A 22072-nucleotide genomic window follows, 5' to 3' on the forward strand; every position below is an offset into this window, starting at 1 on the left:
CCTAACCCCTTGGTATCCTCACCCTAATTAATATAAAAACAGAAAACAAAACCAAAATCAGCACTAAAGTAAATCATTTACTACACTTTAAAATAAATTTTGATTTAAAAAGCTCAAGAAAACACTATTTGGGCCTGTGTCCTCTTTTACTGCTAGGTTAAAAAATTATCAACAAGCAAAGCAGGTTAACCCTTTCTCTTCTTTTCTCAATAATGTTCCTGAAGCCCTAAAAGAGGGGACACATTCTTCACGAAACTGCTGCTCAGGGTCCCAACTGATCTAACTCTCTCAAACTGCCAATATAAAAATCTTAGAAGGTTTTGAGAGTACCTTTTTTTTTGTGGCCCTATACAGTGAATTTCATTTCTTCATATTACATCTATCCTCACTGCATCTGATTCTTAGGTTTCAATGTGACAGAAATGACTGGGATGGGTAGGGGAACATAGAACATAATGAAACCCTATGCATCCCCATAATGAGAAATATTAAAAATGAAGCTACTAATACATTTTTAAGAAAGATCCTATCTTCTGTTTTTTTAACATTTTCTTTTCTAAAAAACACATTCTTCCAAAGATGTGAAGAGCAGAAATAGAAACGCTGTTACATATGAAAGTTTCAACGGATCTGCTGCCAGCAGCTTTTCTTTATAGTGTTCCTCTTACCTACAGTATGTGTTGGCACTGGCAGGTAGCCCTAATTCGTTAGTAGCCAAATTATTTTTGTCCCTGAAGTACGAGAAATCTCCATAGCACATGAATGAGACATGGTTTACTAGTTTACACACATCTTTATAACTCCAAGAAACCAAAACTCATTCACAAATGCTTTCATTTCAGCAAAGAAAAGGGCTACAGAATACCAGAGATACCTACTTTGAATTCCTGGTCCCCATTCTCCATGAGAAAATGCAGAAAAAAACATCATTTTAACTTCAGAAAAGAACTTTGGTCCTTAATGCAAGAAAAATAAACAGCTTTCTGTTCACTACACTCCACGTTTCATGTAAGTCAAAATATTTCAATACAAGGCATTAAGAAGAAACGTCATTTAGTAATAAACCTAAATGTCTCCAGATAAAAATGCATCACGACGGCATAGGAGTTTTAGATAATGTGGTTCACCATAACTAGCATCCTCAAATTGCATGATCACCAGCTACATTTATACGCTGCTGCTGCAACACCTTCACTAAGTCATAGAGAAAAATAAGAAGAAATAAGCAACACTTAGAAATAAACATATAGCACAAGTGATGATTCAGTCATAGCAAAAAAATCTCTGAATTCTAAGGCAAGACAAAAGTAAATGTATTAACACTAAAGAGCCAAGTGACTGAAATGTTACTTAGATAAAAGAGAGATCTGAAATACAATGAGCCGAGTTCGGGTTTGAATTGATTTAAGGTTCGACACTGATTTCAAATGTCTATGAGCATCCACAAGCTTTTGTTTCCAATTTTCCTTCTGTCTTGTTTTATGGGTAAAAAGTCCTTAAACTACCTTGTAATAGATTAATTACTTTCAAGCTGGGTGACAAAAGGGCATAATGACCGGAAAATGATACAAAGGAAACAGAAAAAGCATGTTAACAAGTTTATCAACAAACCTGGGTAATTCTCATGAAGTACAGATTAAGGTTCAGTGGTTCCAAACTGGCAGCATTCAAGTTGGGTTCATATTTGGGTTTTTTGTTTTGTTTGTTTTTTTAAACCACCTGTCCTAAAACGACATTGTTTATGCTAATTATCTTTGTTTATGCCACAATTCTGTTTGTTTACTGCATTCTTTTAAAATACCATATCCCTAAAAACAGATCTCACCAGAATTCTTCTAAATCTTGTTTCGGTCTGGTCCTTCTCGGCAGCCCACTGAGCAGAATGCAGCTCTACAATGAAGGCGCGAGAGCTGGGAACAACTTTGAGTCTCTGACTCCTCAGGCTGGCAAAGGCAGGGAGTACTGCTGAGGTTTTACTCTCAGGCTCCAAGGGAAAAGGAGACTGAATGTGTAGAAATGCAACACCTCCCTATTGGACAAGCAGAACCATACGCCACAGTATCTCCAGAGGAGATGTAGGAACTCTCAACTAGTAAGTGAAGAGAAGAATAGATCATGCTAACGGGAAGAGAGAGCAGCTTCCAAACTGCAGGAGAAAACACAGAAGTCGGAAAGGATAAAAGGTCTTCTCCTGAACCATTATCAGTTCCTGATGAAAATGAAGGAATATGAGGCTTTCTTCTAAAGAGTGCCCGAATAAACACTGTTCACTTAAGGGCAATGGTATCAGTCTTTAGAATTTTTTCTTCTCTAGTAATATCACTTGGATCATGTTCATGTATAAAGCACTCAAACTGTATATTTAATATAAATGATGATGCTATCAATCAATGAAAACGAAAGGACAGAATGAATGAAGCAAGGAGGAATTTGCTATGTTTTAGTCCACTTCTTGTTCAACAAAATTTTTCCATTAAAAGGAACATATTTCACGTTTTGGTTAAATCTTTGAACATCTTCTCTGACTGTCATCATCTGAGTCAGAAACTTGACATATTAAACTATATGTGTGTTAACACAAGAGAAATATCTAGATTGGTTTATTTCTCATGCTGCTGGTTAACCTCACTGAAAGCACAAATGAATAACAAATTACAGAAGAAAACAAAAATCCATCAGTTAAACTTATTTAACTAATCTATAAAAAGGGAGGTGCTGAACCTACATAATACACATCTGCATTATACACATACTCACTAGGTGACTGAAGAACTGATAGGGGAAAGAAGAGACAATAAAAATCAGACTTTCTCCATGAATGTAATTTTGCTTTTTAAATGCATCATGACTGTAACCCATTTGAAATAGCTTCCAACTCTATGGAGGAGTAATGTGCTAAAGGATTAAAACAGGTCTTATTATGTGCCTCTCAGGTGTGATACATACACAGATTTTAGTTAAAAGCTCCCTAAGAACAGGTAAATGCTTTATTGAATGCTAATTGTATTTGAGAAACATAAGATAAGAAAGGAACACACCAACATCTGAAGTAATCACAACATTTACACATTTCTATATCTATCAACTTGCTGAACACTGAGCAGTACACAATGCCACCTGACATTTAACCATTAATTGTTCTTGGTAATCAGTCAGGTCTCCTGCTAAGTCTTCAGAACAGCACTCCAGTGTGAGTGTGATAGAAGTGTAGTTTCTCCACTGCTTCATGCAAGCTACATTCCAACCCAGTATCTTAGCTCAGCTTGCAAATTATTGACATGGTGATTAAAATCTGTAATCAGTTGTAGGCACCTTTTCCTCTACAAAGTAGTAGTAAATGAGAAACTTAAAAAAGGAACAAAGATATCAGAACATCCTGAAAAGGTAATATCAAACTTGCAGGTTTAAAGTTGCCATCAGGTGACAGAACGTGAACACATAACTTTCCTTTGATTCACACCTAGGGGTTACCTGCTAACTTGCATGTACTCATCACTCATGCTCACAATGGTTAAAAAAATAAGTTTCTAATTAAGCTGAATAAATCTGTCCAGGTAATAAATATTTTATTACTATGGCCAAACTTTAGGTAATTAAAGTACCGCTAATGTCAGAGACATTCTTGCAGTCTGCTAATGGTAATTTTTCATGGTAATTTTACAAATTAGTTTTCCAAAGTACCTGATGTATATTTCTTTCTTCAGAAAAACACTGAAAAGTTCACTAATGTGAAAAAATTATTTCTTTAATCAATGTTACCACAAATAAATTTGATGGGAATATAAAGTAAATAATAAGTTAAATTTTTATTGCAGAAGGTTTTACTCTTGTAGTGCTCCCTTCAAAATGCAGAAAATAGGCAGTCTGTTGTCTGCACCCGTTTTGAGAGAAGAATCATATAGGTGATACTAAAAGCTTAATTTGCTTCATCCCACTACCTTCAGTCCCAACTTTTTTTTTCTTTCTAGACATTATCAGACTGTCTTCTTAATCAATCACCTTACACTTCCTTTTTAATTAAGTCTCTAACATAAAGCAATTAGAAAGTGTAACAAGTAGCTTAGTCATAAAACTATTACATTACAATCAAATAGGATAAATATAAATAAAAAGGAAATAGACCACAATATAATTGATAGCATCAAAAATTGCTTTTTTTCATTCATTAGAAACAAACTAATACTGATATTTAAGGTAAATATTTTACATATTTTTATTCTAGGAATATAAAAAATAGATGGTATTCTGAAAGGAAAAACCTTAAGACACAATTTCTTACCATTTATTTTCAAATATATAAATTCACTGTCTTCTTTTAAAAATTTTTAGGAGAATTCAAGCATTCATTCTAATGATGCTGCTCCCAACATTTAGAACAAGTTGCCATTTAAGTTTCCTCTAAATAGTAGGATGTAAAAGACTTTGAGTACAAATAATTCCTTAGAACATACTTTGCCTTTCACCTCCCACCTGAAAATTGTGTTTTTCATTAATCATAATCAGTTATGACAGGGACTCCTGAAAATAAAAATAAAATATTTTAACTTCTTTACTTTTCAGAATCACTGTTCCATTTGCTTTACCTCCTGAACGTTTTTTAACAGACGATGAAAATGTTACTACTTCTGAATTATTTAACAACTGCTTGTTAGCCTGACAGTACTGACCATGTTCATTTCTGGGGCTGATAATACAGACATAACAAATCTAAATCCAAATTTTGATCCTGGTATTTAAGTTTTGAATATTCCTTAAAGTTCCAAATAGTCTACAGGTTGGAAAGAATAACAGAAGATAAGGAAGACTCTACCAATAAAATTAGAAAAAAGATCACATAAAACTTCCAAAATACATGAATCCCAAGCAATTTATTTATATTCTCTACAGCAAAATTCTCTATTTCATAAAGACATTTAGAAATCTTCTTTTCAGATTTCTAAGTTTGAGTGAATAACTTATCTATATCAGATGAGCAAATAGAATAAAAATTAACACTCAATAGATACGACCTACTTATTCAATGAAAGTTGCAAATAGTTTAAAAGGCAAAAAAAGCTGACTATATATGATAGTATAATTATAGCATATATACCTCCTTTGGAGACTATAAATATTCAATATTGAGTCTGTGTGATTTACTCCCTGTGAGTGACTATCGATACACTCATCCGTACGAACTCAATGTAAACAAATAGTAATGATTTATACTGAGATTTTTGTATGTATTACCAATTACAACCACAGGGGAAATTATTAAGAAATTTTATATGGTATGACATTTTTCAAAATTATTTTAGTTACTAATATTTCCAAGTATGCTGTCTATACTAACAACTCTATTGATTGATTATCACTTGCTTATTTAATTAGCCAGTTAGAAAAGCATGCCTCTGGGTGACAAAATAATGAAATTCTCACGAGGAGGAAAAAAAATAGTTAAGAGATTTGAGCATCAGAATAGGAAAGGGAAAAGTTTAGTTTAAAAAAAGATAATTGAAAAAATACAAATAAAGTTCACAGCAGGAAAGCTTGCCTGTATAGAGAAATAGGCTACAACCTGTTAATGTGTAACTACCTTTTATAAGAACAATCTGTTAACAGGCTTACAAATCAGACTCAGAGTTTTATTTTCAAAAAATACAGAGTTGAAGAATATTATCATTTAAGTGCTACTCTGCGCATGCTACAAAACTTACTGTAGCATATTAACAAACTGCTACATTAAGCAATAGTATGTTCCAATATAAATAATTTCAATATCTAGGTAGGAAACAGGCTATATTTGCAAACAAAAGCTAACTATTTTAAAGAGTTAATATACAGAACTTTGAAAAAATTAATTCAAAACTGTTAAGAAAGCTCAACCATTCACTGGAATTATTTAGTGAGGATGCACCTTAATTAAAAAAAAAAGAGGAAATGAAAGAAAGAAAACTATTAAAGTATATATAGCGGCTATTTTACTTTCTTCTCTGATCTGATATTGGCTTCTCTAATATGTGACCACATTCAAGCATTATTTTATTCTCAGTACCCTTCTTCCCTTCCATTGCTTCATTTCTAGAATGTTTTAATCTTTGTCCTTTCTTTTTTCGTCTTTTCATATCAAATTCAGTCGTTTGAGCGATGAACAGCTTGACTTAGCATATTTTTAACCAGCTGGTCTAGCACCTAGCTTGCATTGCATAGTCAGATACAACAAATGTTTATACAGAAGGTAGCTTTCATGAAAATGAAAAAAAGCCTGGGTATCATGCATCCTGGCTTTTTTTAGCTTTTTTTTTTTTTTTTAAATTCGCCATCCAGAATACAAAGTTTGAATTCTTTTTAATGGCAAACAAAATTCTATTTATAGTTCCAAAAAATGAACTTATGCTGGGATAAGAACTCAAATTTAAAAATTGCAGTGTGTACTTATAGGAACAGGGAGAGGGCTAAAATTCTTTCAAAGCCCTGCTTTACTTGCAACAACATCAAATGGAAGGATATTGCACATATTTCTCTAAGAAGAAACTACTTAATTACAAATACACTTATCCCCATCATAGCAAAAGGGAGAAATATAGTAAATCAAAATTTAGCTTAAAACAGCTAGCGCAAAAAGTCGCCACTAAAACTTAGAAAGGGATCATCCTCATTTCCCTTTTTTTTTTGACATTTCAAGCGTAATCTGCTAATAGATTGCTGTAATGTTAAATTTTCTTTTTTAAAAAAAAACCTGCTCTCTTATATCAACAAAAGGTCATGTGCTTTCCTGAGCAGCTTCCAAAGTTTCACAGAAAGATCAAATAGGAGCTTATAGCCGCCGTTTTAACCACCACTAAAACCTTCTGTCACCCCAGAAATTACGAGACAGAGATGTTGAAAATGGTAACACTGCACAAAAGCATTTAAAAAGGTGTAGAAGGGGAGAAAAATATCAATGAAGGAAGAAAGTAAAAGAGTGAATGACATAGAGAAAAGCAGCGAGTGGAGGAGAGAGAGATGCTTAATGTTCATTTAATTTCCTGTTAGAGGACGCAACCTAAAAACATTAGCAAAAATCTCGGAGACTTTGCAAATCAGTGCAATTTGGTCTGGGCAATCACGACAAAAATCAGCTAACAAGCTTGCAGAAGCACTAGCTAAAAGCTTTTCTAACAATCACGTTCTAGGGCAGCATCTTCCAACTGATTCAGAGACTACTGTAAAATGGGAGAGTTGTACTTCAATATATTAGGGGGGAAAACTGTACTCACCTTTCAAACTCCTGAGGTAAATCAGGGTCAGTAAGCATGCTGGAAAAGCACAATTTCCCTTTGTCACAGCAGCCACCTATGATCGTCTCCAACTGAACCTGTCAAGTGAGTCCAAACCTTCTAAACCAATTGATTTTCTCTCTCTCTTCTCTTCTCTCTCTCTCTCTCAATCTCTCTCTCTCTCTCTCTCTCTCAATCTCTCTCTCTCTCTCAATCTCTCTCTCTCTCTCTCTCTCTCTCTCTCTCTCTCTCTCCCCCTCTCCCCCCTCCCTCTCCTAGGACTCCTTGACCAGTCTCTTAAAGGGGTAGCGCACTTCCAGCAGCGGGGTCTGGCCGCTCCCCCCTCCGCGGAGCCGCACGCTCCGGCTGCAAGGCACTAGACAACCTCAGGGTGCCTGTCCTTTCCTTTTAATTCTCTCTTCTAGACATCACCGAATGTGAGAAGTCAACTCATTTAACACGTCTCCTATACTCTCTCTCCTCTAAATAATAAAAGTCACACACACACACAAAAAACAGTATGATTTTTTTAAATGCATTTGCTGCTGATTAAAAGAGAAATCTGTATACTAACAGAAGCTCAATTAAACTGCATTTACTAACTAATAAAGCAAAAAAATTAAATGTTAGTAATAGCGTTTTTACACAAAGAATTGTTATTCCTTCTCACCCCTTTCTAGGCTCTCTCCGTGCGCACACGGAAACATACACACACACAGTCACACACACACACAAACACACACACAACAATCAGGCATTGTTCTGAGGGAAGAAAAGCAACTTTGACAGATTGAAATATAGCAGAGGCCCCTTCAAGGAAACCTGTAAACAACTTGTCACTCACTCTGTCGGTCTCACTGTTAGCTCGTGCTTTCCACAAAGTGGTGCGAACGTCCTGGCAACCCAACCAAAGTTTCCTCAGCTCCAAACTCCATAAAACACGATGTGCGATGTGGAGGGGAATAGGTATCCACATGCCAAAATAACACACACGAGGGAACAAAAACCCAAAGCAAACCAAAAACTGAAAACAAAAAGATGGTACTAACAAACTGTCCTGGTCAGGATTGCTGGGGAGGTCAGAGGTGGGAAGCGCTCCCCTGGCTGTGGATCTCTTTAATTTCCTCTGCCCAGGCAGCCACAGATAACAAGGTGGACAAACTATGGCTTTACAGATCCTAAGCTGGCTGGCAAGGCTCAGCCTCCATAGCAGTTCCAATTATCTAGATAAAAATCTGGCAGGCGAGGAAGGTAATCAGGTAATGTACCTTTGACATGAAATGACAGAGGCACATACACACAGAGAGAGAGACACTTACACAGACACGCATGCAGAGCTGGTGGCTGCCCCGCGCACTGCAGCATCTGGTCAGGGAGTAAGCACACACTCACCAACACGAGATAGTGTGCATTCTTCACACACACACACACACACATACACACACACAGTCACTCACACACGCTCTCCACTCCTACTGGGAGGGTTCATTCTGCACAAAAGGCTACATTACAGAGCCCGCCCCAATAAGGGAAAGAGAGAAAAAAAAGCCTTCCATTGTTGAGAGGGCAGGTCAGTTGATTAGATTTTCTGTGGAGAATTCCACGAGGAAATTCCCTTCAAAGCCGAAGTGATTAACTGGGGGCTATTCTGGAAATGGAGCAGACAATGGCTCAACAGTCTGCACAGCCAATGTCCAGGCTGGCACTGAACTCACTTGAAAAAAAAAAAAATAAAAGCCAGACTCCCTGTTCTTTTCCACACATTCCCCCCCAACCCCCTCCACTCCTTCCAACTTCCCCTCCCAATTCCTTTTATTTTGCAGCTGGACAACATTAAGGGCCTTTAAAACCACAAGGGTTGACCCCACGGCAGTTTGATTAGGTCCCACTTTTTTTTTCCTGGCGACAGGCAGACAGTAAGTTTACTTTTTTAGACATACACAATGAGACACCATACACATATTCCAAATAGAAAAATCAGTTATTAACCTTCTCATTAATAAATTGATTCTTCACTCAAAGCTTATAAATTTTTCTACAAAGTTGATAACTTAATACTGAGACCCATCATTCACAGGGTATCCTAAAAATAAACAGATATATACTACAGAATCAACGTGGAATAAGATTTAAGCATGTCACTATGGAGTTAAGACACTAACAAAATACAGAATTATGACCCACCCTGAAAAAGCTGTTAACAAGGGACGTGGCAAAAATGACTTGATGCCGACATGGTTTTCATTTTCGGCGGTTGGGGAAGGGGACAGGATATTACTCACTATTCTTTCTTACCATTAGCCTCGAATTATTTTTTATGACAACAACAACCCATTCCTACATAGAAAAATGAGAAAATTGTTGCATTTATTTTAAATATCTATTTTTTCAACCCTTACGGGATGTACAATCTAATGCACTCTAATTGATAAAGTACACAACAAATAATTTTTTTCTATTGTTAACAGTGGCTATGGGCATCAGGGAATGGTAGCTGCATGGCTACACACAGTTTAAAAAATAGTTTTAAAAAAATTTCCTAATTAGGGAATCTTGTTTCATCTTGTATCAATAGAGAAAAATGAAGAAGGGAGGGTAAGTTATGGGGGGGCAATGGGAGCTGGAGTCAGGAAGAGGAGGAGGCAGTGAGCAGAGGATTCAGGGAGAGCACAAGAAGGAGACAGAGTGGCAGCATAAAGATAGAAACAAAGATAATGGCCATAAGGCAGGATGCTGAGATCCGTATGGTCCCAGCTGCTGTCTTGCTACAGCTCCTACCTCTGGTTGTGTCTCTTCTGAAACTCTAATCCAGAAGGTCACCAGAGCAGGTAAGAAAGAGAGTATGATTGTTTGAGGCCAACTGTAGTATAAAGGAAAGCAGCTCATATCAGAATCTTCCTTGTCTTCGGTTTTGTTTTCATAGACACTTAATATATGTATGTATAAGTATATATATACCAAATAAACACAAAGAACATATAGGAAAATGTTAAATGGTTTGGAAGTTAGTTTACGATCTCAACATATTTCTATAAACATTCCTGTAGCCATTCAAAACCACATTATTTCTTGCACAATCATCCTTGCTAAGTGAACTGAAATAGACTAGGAACTAGACAGAAAATTTGACAAATATAATAATGATCATTCTAATAATGATAATTTGAACTAATGGAACTCCAAGGCCATAAGGAATTTTGTTCACATAGATTAGCTCCTGGGTCCTATGAAGCACAGAAAAGAGTGAGTATGTATATCCCTAAGTTTCCCAGTGTCTAAACTTGAGCAAAGGAATTTAAAGTCATACAACTGCTTTTTGGTCCATTTGTTAGTTGAAGCCAGAAATTATTTCACTTGTGACACCATAATACAGAATAAAATAACACTCCAGAATTTACAGCTGAATGAAAATCCCAAGATGGTACTCACTTTTTAAGTGATCTAAAAGGCTTTCAAATAATTGTTAATGAAATTAAATTTGATCTAACCTCATTGGCACTAAGTTAGTCCGTATTTGATGGTTGAATGGAATAAATACTTTTAAATGTACTTCTCTGGCCGTAAAAGTTTTCTTTCGTTTGATTCTATATTGCAAATTAGCATTTCTGCAAGATTTTAGAATGTCAGCAAAAGAGAAGGCAGTTCCAAAATTTTCTCCTCAGATCCTGTCATTGGTAATTTTATTAAATAATTGAATTGATCCAATCACTGCAACATTTAATAGTAAATTACTATTATAAATCTTTTTATTCTATATTAAATGTTAAAATGTTTAAATATTAAAGATGTGTTAACGACTATAGCACATAATATGTGTTAAGTAAATCTATATTCTTTATCAATTACCTGAAAAGTTTAAGATATTCAAATGGTTATATATCTGGTATTCTCTACATCATAACTCACATCCCAATGTGATTTTGCTATACTATTATAAGAAGATCTCCAGAAGGTTTCATAATATATGTAGATTAAGACACACTTTAGCATTCACTGAACATCTATTAAATGCTTACCAATATGTTAAGTACCAGGAACTTAAAAGAAGAATTCAAGAATAATTTGTAACAAATCTAATTAAACAATACATATATAACCAAAATTCAAATCAACTGTTTCATATCTAAGACCTGTAAGGTAAATATGGTAAGAAAATTTAAAACCATAATAAATAAGCAAATGAACAAAAAGCGATGCTGAGAACTTAATTGAACAATAATTAAGTTGGTGAGAAATATATAAATGGTCTACAAAGACAGAAAAACAAATATAAACACATTTTCAGAGAAGACGAGAGCACAAACTACAACAGAAACTCCATAAAACAATTTTTCATTTAATGAGTCTCTTTGACACTCCTGCAGCAGTATTACGGAAAATGGAATGAATCGAAAAAGTGCGCTTTTGAGCTCATGTTGTTTCCATTGCAAATATAAAAAGGAGACTCACACAGGCTAAGGAAATATAAGATATGCTGGTGAACACTGCTAGAAAATTCTCAAAGAGAATATCAGGAACTTTTAAGATCATAAACAAGTTATTGCCAAATTTAACCCCTTTCGGGCCTTGTTTCAAGCAAGCATTTCTAATACTTCTCTCTTAATTTTAAAAAGAAGTATTTTCATTCTCCTGTTTTAAGACAGAATTGCTAAATATATTCTATTTTAATAACTGAAATTAAAGTGTGTACTCATAGGTACAGATTATGCTTCAATATTTGATATACATTCCTACCATCAAGCTATAGTTTGCACATTTTATGGAATTTGGAATGTTTAGTTTTGAGAAATAAAACTTTTAGTATTATAACCACAATGAATTTAAAGCAAATCGGTGTCAGACAATACCAACTTAATATTGACTTAACCTGTCACAATAGGCATTAAAAAAATGTTCACCTATTGTTTTTTTTCCCTGTATTATTTACTTTGTCACAAAAACATTAAAAGTGAACCCACCCTCTTTCAAAAAAAAAGAACGTCCTACCAATGTACATCTGTGAGCCATTCACCAAATGCCTAGTGAGCTCACCACTGACCTACCAGGTGTAGCTTAAAACTCTGACTTAGAGTAGACTAGAGTCTTGTAATTGAACCTCTTCAGAAAAACACCTAAGAAATTCAATAGTCTGTCTTCTTTTTTAAAGACCTAAAATTCAATTCCTCATAACACATTCATGCCAGGGAACTGGTATATGATAGCCTATGAGTTCAAGGCTTTTTTACCCTCATACTATCTGTACTGTCAGTTGGTTAGTTAGACTATATGTATGAATTGTCCTCACATCACATTTTTGACCAACCAGTGTTCTTCAAGGACACATTCTTCAAGAATGTGTTCACCTTAGTCAGGGCCAGCCCAGTGGGGCAGTGGTTAAGTTCACACGTTCCACTTCTCAGCGGTCCGAGGTTCACAGGTTCGGATCCTGGATGTAGACATGGCATGACTTGGCAAAAGCCATGCTGTGGTAGGTGTCCCATGTATAAAGTAGAGGAAGATGGGCATGGATGTTAGCTCAGGGCCAGTCTTCCTCAGCAAAAAGAGGAGGATTGGCAGTAGTTAGCTCATGGCTAATCTTCCTCAAAAAAAAAAAAAAAAAAAAGAATGTCTTCACCTTAGAAGCTCTAGTCTCATATTTTTCTGAAAAAGATGATGCCATTCCCAGTAACAGCTCCCGCTGTTTGATATCTTAACTATTTATCTCCTTCAGAATAATTTGAGGTAATTTTTAAATGATACATTTCATTTTGAGGGGACGTTCTAACAGTCACTGTGATACATATAAAATAAACTATCTCATTTAACATTCAACACAACTAAATGACATGTAGTGGTACTATCCCAACTACAAATGAGGGAACCATGGCTTACAAAAAGAAGTGAATTAATCTGTCAGAGGTCCCAAAACTAATAAGTGCCAAGATGGGGAACAACAAAGTAATGACATCTTTCCTCTAAAGTTCTCAAAAGGCAAGAAATGCTAATTTATCTCAAAGATAGCGTAATAGCAATAAATAACGAATGTATAGGAAAGTGCTTAATAAGCATCTCAATGCTAAGTGAATGTCCAAACTTTGGACAACATTAGGTTGAATGATGATTGCCCCATCCTCACAAATAACTTGATATAAAAGATGGTTCTTTATACAATTAAAAACAGTTAAAGAATAGTACCCTTATCCCATTTATGTCGATAATAAACCTCAGAATTAGTACTACGCATCATATAATTTGGCTCTCTTTTTAAAAATAATTTATAAATATTCTCTTAATATGGTTATAATTTTTGGAATGCCAGGGAAAATACAAGTGTCTATTTTCTGGTCCCCATGTAAATACTTTGCAATGGAATTTCTGTCTTTCAGAAAGAATAATTTTGAGCAAAGGGTGTCTATTAGGGAGATAAGACCAACTGAATTTATACTTTTATTTTTTTATTCACTACCCAATCATCTCTCCTGGTGATGTCTAATGTTGTCAGTACATGAGGATGGGGAAGACATGAACCAATCACTCTCGTGGTAAAAAATCAGAAGACTCCTATTGAAAAAGATCTATATAACCCACGAGAAGAGAAGACATTCAAATGGGACCACACCCTAAAAACGTGCTCTTCACCACCAGATTTTCTGTATTGTAATTTCTCAACCTAGAAAGAAATACAGAGAACATGCTGCACCCACATCTTACCTAGAGACAGCAGCAAAGTGAGAAGTAACACCATAATATTGCTACACATGGCTTGGATTCTTACTTATTAGAAAATTTCTGTAAAATATTTAGTACACATCTTTTCAGGGAAGATTTTCCCCTGTAGATGTTGTATGTATTTCTTGATATTAACTAATCAAAGAAGGAATAAGAGCCAGAATTGAGTAAAGTATGAAAATATTTGAATACTTAGCTTCATTTCTAAGTTGATTACAGTTATCTATACTCTGTATTTTCCTTTAAATGAATACTAAGCAGATGACAAATAATTGTTATTCATAGTAAATGAAAATATTACCTATTAACAATGTTCAGTCTCCTTACATCTAGAACGGCACAGGGGAAAGAATTGGGGCTAAAGCTGAAAGTTAGGAGGCCTGTGCTCTAAGTGAGGCTCCATTCCTCCCTTACTAGTGATGTAGTCTTGTCTAAGTGTTTAACACCTCAGGGAAAACAAATTTTAAGATTTCTTGACTCTCAAATTCTGGCCATAAAATCTCTTCTTTGATAAATTACTTTGTAATTTGCAAAACAAAATTTCTTATCCTTCTCAGTTGCATCCTAGTTATATATCCTTTTAAAAAAGTTTTAAGACTAGTCCTTGTAGTTTATTTTAATCCATTAAAGTATGTCATAAGTGTACATTCGCACATCAATATAAGGTAATGAGGAAAATAAATCTTCTATTAATTACAGTTAATTCAGCTAAACTCAATTAAGTTAAAACAACAAGGAGAACTTAACTGGTCACAAAAAAATGACCATGTTTTTGAAAGAACTAATTTTATTACTAAATACATCTATTTGAGATTCTGAAAATTTGGGGTTCTTGAATTTTCAAGACACAAATTTCATTTTCTCTGTTAAATACAATTATGTTTATTACCATTACCTAATTCAATGAGAGAATTAAAAGTGGTTTGTTAGTATATTGAACACATCATAAGCGTGTGATGGCAGTGACTGGCATGTAGGGGGAAATAAATACAAGGGATTCAGCCTTCATCCAAATTTTCAAAACATCAAATGAGAAACTCAAAGACAAACTAAAATGTTGAAATGTTAGAAATCCTGACAGGCGAACTGTGTTCAAGAAAACCAAGTTTTTAAAATGAATTTTGTGGACACTCTGTAGAACTCCTGCCAAATAAACAGCTTCTTTTTTTCTTGTTATTGTTAACAAAAATGACTTACTGCCATAATTTAGAAAATAATTCTGTCAGACTATGCACAGGATGAAAATGCAAGAAAATAGCCATTACCAAAAGAATATATTCATACAATCACTCAATAAGTGTGTATAGAATCTTTAATTTACACTTGTAAGCCATATATATATGAATATTTTATTGTTTATACTAAATATTTTCATAAATTAAAAAAACCCATAAATTGATATTTGTAAATTTCCCTGAAGTTGAACAACTATTTAGGTATCAGATGGTACAACAGTATTTAAAAAGACCTAAATGTTAACTAACTCTAAACAAATCATGGGTCTGTAATCCGAAAGCTTTTTAATTTTAAATCTTGCTTAAAGTCAAAGCATGAACTACAAGACTATAAGCATCTCTAAGATATGCCAGCATCCTAAGCACATCTTTAACAAAATAAAAATATACCTAAGGCAATGCATGTCCTTCCTGGTTTAGGGACCAAACTTCAGACTTATTCGGTCTTTGTAAGTGGACTACTAGTCTTAATCCTAATTAACAAGTTAACTTAAAAAACATTATTCTAGTATTGAGTGTGTACTCTGAATTTTGCTTGACGTATTGAGTTAAAAAAAAAAAAATCAATACATGTAATGTTTTTTTATGAGCATGCTTTCTGGCCAGAGCACTCTGATAAAAGTTGACAATGCAAAGATAAACTTTTTTTTCCCCAAGGAATTGTGATCTAGTACAAGATACTGACATTCTTGCCTGTTCCAATAAAAAATTTATCAAGTTCTTACTAACTAGAAATTTACAATTTTTACACAGATTAATTCATTTAATTTTCAAAACAAATCTGGAATGTCTCAGTTACTGGTATTAGTTCCATGACACAGAAAAGGTAAATAAAGTATAGGGACAAAAATTAACTAAATTCCAACTACACAGCTAGTAAGAGGCAGAACTATAATTTGAACCCAAGGCTTCCAATCATAAACCTAGTGCCTATTCCAGTACACAAGAAAGCTACTTCCAAAAGTTTTCTGCAGTACAAGATAAAATCATAAAAGTACTATTTAGTAAAACAAATAAAATTCTGCGGGGAGTTTAAGTAACAAGTGATTTTAAAATAAGATGACCATTTTCTGAACTTCAAGAATTTAGAATTGTTTGTTGGTGTTAATAAAGCATAGATTAGAGAATCAACTGAAAACCCCAGAAGCATTATGAGAATTCACAATTACGGTGGGGAACAAAACTCATACGTAGAAATCAATAGCTTTCACATATAGGATAACACCCAGTTATCAAGAGATAATGGGGGGAAAAGATCCTATTAGCATTACTAACACAAAAGATAAAACATCGAAGAATAAACTCATTCACATACAAGACCTACCTGAAGAAACATTTAACATGATATGGAAAGACATACCATGTTCCTGGATAGGTAAAATCAATATGATAAAAATAACATTTCTTTCCAAATTAATGTATAAATTTAATGAGTTCAAATTAGAACTGGAATTAGACAAATTTGAATTAGACAAGCTAATTCAAAAGTTTATGTGAAAAAATAAACAAACAAGAATAATCAGAAAGACTCTCTGGGAAAAAAAAACAGAGCTCAGCTTACCAGAAATTAAAACATAATATAGAATCTCAATGATTACAACAATGTATACTGAATGACTGAAAGACCAAAGGAATAGAAAAGAAAGTATAGGGGGAAAAAACTAAACACATAGGGGGGATTTAGTATATGCTACTTAGTAAATGATATAGGTGATATTCAACAAATGCTCTATGATTACCTCATGACCAATGCAAACAAGAATATAAACTTCAAATGGATAAAGATTTAAATGTAAAGAATAAAGCCAGAAATCTATCAGAAGGGAACATGAGCAAACTCTAATATAATCTTGAAGTAGAGAAGTCTTACTAACAAAGGATCAAAATTCAGAAGCCATAAAAGATTAATAAATCCAACCATATAAACACCAAAAACTTCTTAATGACAAGAAGCACCATAAACAAATCAAAAGACATGAAACCAGTTGGGAAAAAAATATATGTAACCCATATCAAAGAAAAGAGCTAGCCTTCATGATATGTAAAGACCTCCTTGAAATCTATGAGAAAAACATCAACAATCCAATAGTAAAACAGGAAAATAATATAACTTCTTCAAAAATAGAAATGGTTCTTAAACAAAAGAAAGATGCCCAACATCTTCTAATGAAAATGAAATTTACAGCTACATACAATGTGATAATCTTTTTTTTAACCTATCAGCTTGGCAAAAAAATCAAAACTTTGATTAACATTTTATGTCAGATTGTATTATTCATTCAAAAATAGTCTGTTCTCTCCCTTGCTATTTTACCTCCTACCCCACTGACTTTGTCTTAAACATGTTACTTGCTTTGGCCAATGGAATATGGAGTTTTCTGTGTGAACATTTGATTGGACTCAACCAACTTATCCTATTTCTGCCTTCCACCATGAAAATAGCATATCCCAGATAAGTGCTAGTCCACGATCTGGGTTCTAGAATGAGAAGAGACATGGAGCCAAATGGACTCCAGCCCAGTTCAAACAAGCCAACATGCTGCTAACCCACAGCAAACCCAGAGCCCTCAAGTAACACAAGCAAGAAAAAATTTTTTTAAAAATTGCAGTCCATGGAAAAAGTGGAGTTTGTTAACATAGCAAAAGCTTACTAACGCAGTCTGTTTGCGACTTATAGAAACAGGCACTCTTACACATTACTAGTAGAAATGTGTATCAATATAACCCTTATGGACAGCTATTTGCAAATATCTACCAAAATTACAAATGCAATTCCACTTCTGGGAATTTATTAGAGATACTTCTTTTTGCTTACATGTGCATAAGAAAACTTTGGAAAGACATCCAAGAAAATGAAACAAAAATGGGTATAATGGTGGGGACAGAGAGAGGTGGAAAATGGACAGATGAAAGATAGGTATGAGATTAAAACTTTTTGCTGTATGCTCTTTTAGCTTTTTATATTTTTTCTTTATTTGGAATGTGAATCCATTACTTTTTTAAAAAAATTTAAATATACATAAATTAAATTATTTAAATACACATCTAATTAAACTAAAACCGTTCCAATGGTTGTCCACCAACTATACACAATATTTCTCAAATTTCAGATCAGGAGACCCCACACAGATGTAGCTTTATAGGCCTGTAATTAATATGTAATTTTTTTGTTATTAAAAAGTATTTTACTTGTTAGAAAGACCAAAATTTTCATTTTTAATGATACTTCTCAACTTAAAGATATTTTCATAAACTATGATGCTAGTTTCTGAAATAAATGCTTCCTTAACTGGAATTCAAAGACCACAGTGACAATATTCTTGAAAGTATCTAATTTTTTTCTTTAAAAGAGGCTTGGGGCCGGCCTGGTGGCGTAGTGGTTAAGTTCATGCACCCCACTTTGGCAGCCAGAGTTTGCAGGTTTAGATCCCAGGTACAGACCCAGTGCTGCTCCTCAAGCCACACTGTGGCAGCACCCCATATAAAATAGAGGGAGATTGACACAGATGTTAACTCAGCAACAATCTTCCTCAAGCAAAAAGAGGAAGGCTGGCAACAGATGCTAGCTCAGGGCCAATCTTCCTCATAAAAATAAAAAACAAATTAATAATAAATAAAAATAAAACAGGCTTGCATGTAACTCCAGTTTAAGATATGATCACCTTATTATAAATCAAAAGTCCTTAACATGTCCTTAACATGTCTTTGTGCTCTGTCATGGTCTCCTTATCCAGGCTCATCTCTCCCTACATGCCATGAACTTCATGCTCCAGCTACACCAGACTGGTAGAGCTGCTGGCAAACAGCCTGTTCTTTCTTCCTTCAATGCATTTGTGTGAAATGGACATTCCTTCTGCAATACCTCCCACACTCCCTTACCCCAATGTATCAGGCTAATTTCTACTTATCCTTTAAAATTTGTTGAAGAATCAGACACTATTACAATCCTATCTTGATCCTTCACCTGTTATCTTTCTTGGGACTCCAATAACACCTAGGAGAATGTAAGTTCCCACCACTGGACTCTAAGCTGTATAAAGACAGATGCTTCATCTTGTTCATTATCGTACCCTCCAGACTATTTCAAAGTTCTGTGACACTCATGGCATTCTCTATCTGAAGGAAAAAATCAGGAGACTTCAGGACCCATAAGTTTGTGTGTACTGGTATCACGAGGCCATTGCATAATCTGTTTCCCAAGGCTGGGGCATGCTCCCCCATCATTATCTTCACATCTAGGTTTAAATAGTATTTCCTCAAAGAACACTTACGTAGACTAGGATTGAAGTGTAAGAAATAATATGCGGTGGTGTGTCAAAGTCCATGGACAACAGTGGTGGTATTAACAGAAGTTTGGAAGTTGAGATTTTCTTTGTGGGCAAAGTGATGTTACACTGAATTGACATAATGGCAGAACACCTAAGTAGAAGTTTCCAACTTAGAGATGGAAATACTACACTGAAGTGTATAAAAATATCCTAGAAAAAGTACATTTTATTTCATAAGTACGAAAGGCTGTTGTATAAGGTGAATAAAGCACTAAACTAGAAAGGATAATTTCAAGAAAGGACTAACAACATAATGACAATTTTTTTTAAAAGAGGTCCATTTAAAAAGTCATTGATTTTGACAATTAGGCAATCACTGGTGAGAGATGGTTTTAAAATACTAGGAAAACAGAGTTCATCTCTGGTAAAATGAAACCGTAAATTCTACACCCTTTTCCCACCCCTTTGCAAACACACACACACACACACACACACACACACAATTCGGGCACAAACACACCACACATCCAGGAACATATCCACACAAATATTTTATTCCCTTCCATAAGAAAGACTAGAAACAACATAGGATCTCCACATTAGGAACTGCAAGAGAAAAATATCAACTGCAGGCCTACTCTAGGAAAGATACACCAGTGAGAGAAAAAAATGCTGAATTTTAAAAATGTCTAAAGTTTTTGAGGAAAAAATAATAGACTAGCTACTGCTTTTATAACATAATGGACTTCTTTATTAATTTCATAATGGCAATAATCCCGGTCAAATACAAGTGCCATTCCATTTTTCCATGTGACCAGATGCTATTTTGGCAATTAGGCAGTCACTGCCATTTTGATTGCATTTAAAGTGATCAAGTATGCAATTGCCCACTGTTGTCCTTTTCTTCCAGTACAAAGATCTGAATCTTATTTTTGATCTAAAAATATTCCATTTACATCTCTTTGTTGATAGATTTTCCTGTTGCTTTATTTCAAGGTCCTGTAGAAATCATTAGTGACATTATGCCAAGGGCTGAACCTCATAAGCAACCTGAACAGTTTGATTCACTGAGAAAGCAACCCGCAATTCACTAAAAGAAAATATAATAATGATCCTGTCCAATTAAAACTGTTAAATTAAATGGAGAGAATCTAACGATTTCCCCTTATCATTCTGATATTCTGGAAGCATGGCAGGGGAACTACAAATACCAAGACACGTGTTAAAGATGCCCACACTTCTTCAGTTTAAGGAAAGCAAGCACATTCTTTTAAAAGGGAACTGTACTATTACATATAGGACATTTTAATGGATGCATCTAAGTTTAAAAAAAAGGGCAAATAACCTCCTCTAAATTAAAACATGTTTAAATAAATTCTTAAGCCAATTAAACAAATAGGAAGCTACTCCATTAACATGCTGAGGAAGCACAGGAGAAAACAGGAAATGCTGCCTGAGCATACGACTGGTCATGAAAATTGCAAATGAGACATTACTTATGTTCTATTACTTCAAAACCAATAAATTCATCTCATTTCTATTTTCCTACAATTCCTGTCAAACACTATAATCACACTTTTCTGTCACACATATGCAGTTCTGTCTGCATACCTACATTTAAGTAATTATAAAAGCAGATGCAGAATTCAAGGAATTGTCCTTGATCTCTGAATGTAACATACCCATGTAAGTGCAAAACTCTGTACCAAGGAGAACTAGACTGGTTAATTTCATGACCTGACCTCAGAGAGCTTTCAGAGATATGTTCAACAGGATTACAACTGACTATATATATGCTAAGTCTGGCATGCACGCATGCATGCATGAATGAAGTTCAACAAGTTAGAAGACTATAAATTTTATTCAATGGGTAGTTTTTGCATCCAAAGTGCACACTATTTAAACAAGCATACTGTAAATAAAACCAGGCTGGTAATAAGCTAGTTATAACTGGTTAATAAAAATCTAAAGCAGTAGGCTTCAAACTTTTTAAACTTGCAACACTATCTCAAAAACCAAACAAACAAAACTTAGGGAGAATAGAAATATTAAACTGAAGAAGAGCAATAAGTTTATATGGCAGGAGCTGGAGTAGAGTTTAGCTCGAAGAGTATTCTGCTAAACCTCTCTCTTCAAAGCATAGTTAGAAAAGCATCACACCAAACTAATTCTAAATGTCTGCAGAAGTACATGGAGATATATTATGGGAGATAAGTATTGGAATCCTAAAAGATTTAAACTAGATACTTATAAATATTTTATAATGTATACTGCAAATGTCTTATTTTATCATGTTTGTCCTTTTTTCCCTATAACCTTTTTTCCACTTTCTCAATATTCTCTATGACTGTAATTGTCATCCTATTTCCCACCATTCACATGCATTCCTCAGAAACATTCGTTTAATATCCCCTTTATTTACCTTGCCACCACTTCTGGGGCAGAAAAGACATACCTATGTTATTAAGCATTTTACGCTTCCTTGAAATATACATAGTTGTCCTGTTAGCATAGAGGTCCCAATATAGATTGTCTGGAAGGATATAACATGTTCACATCTCCTTTTAGGCCAACCTTGAAAATGAAGCTAACATAATATACTCTGAAAGAAAACTGTTAATAG

General features: G+C 34.5%; 1 protein-coding gene across 40 annotated transcripts in view; it reads right to left on the minus strand.

Annotated features, from left to right (window-relative positions):
- The window catches only part of SOX5 (SRY-box transcription factor 5), a 949864-nt gene that overhangs the window by 385031 nt on the left and 542761 nt on the right, over positions 1–22072 (minus strand). For 2 of the 40 annotated variants that reach the window (XM_070271046.1, XM_070271045.1), the window contains exon 1: positions 7239–8681. The exons of 35 other annotated variants lie outside the window; for them this stretch is intronic. In XM_070271046.1, coding sequence (XP_070127147.1) covers positions 7239–7276 — 38 coding nt within the window. In that variant the 5' untranslated portion in view covers positions 7277–8681. Of the gene's footprint in view, positions 1–1825; positions 1928–7238; positions 8682–22072 lie in introns of those variants that run through there. 3 more of the 40 variants (XM_014740661.3, XM_014740660.3, XM_023644087.2) reach the window with 3 other exon arrangements.

The sequence above is a fragment of the Equus caballus genome, chromosome 6 (genome assembly GCF_041296265.1).
Source record: "Equus caballus isolate H_3958 breed thoroughbred chromosome 6, TB-T2T, whole genome shotgun sequence".
NCBI lineage: Eukaryota > Metazoa > Chordata > Mammalia > Perissodactyla > Equidae > Equus > Equus caballus.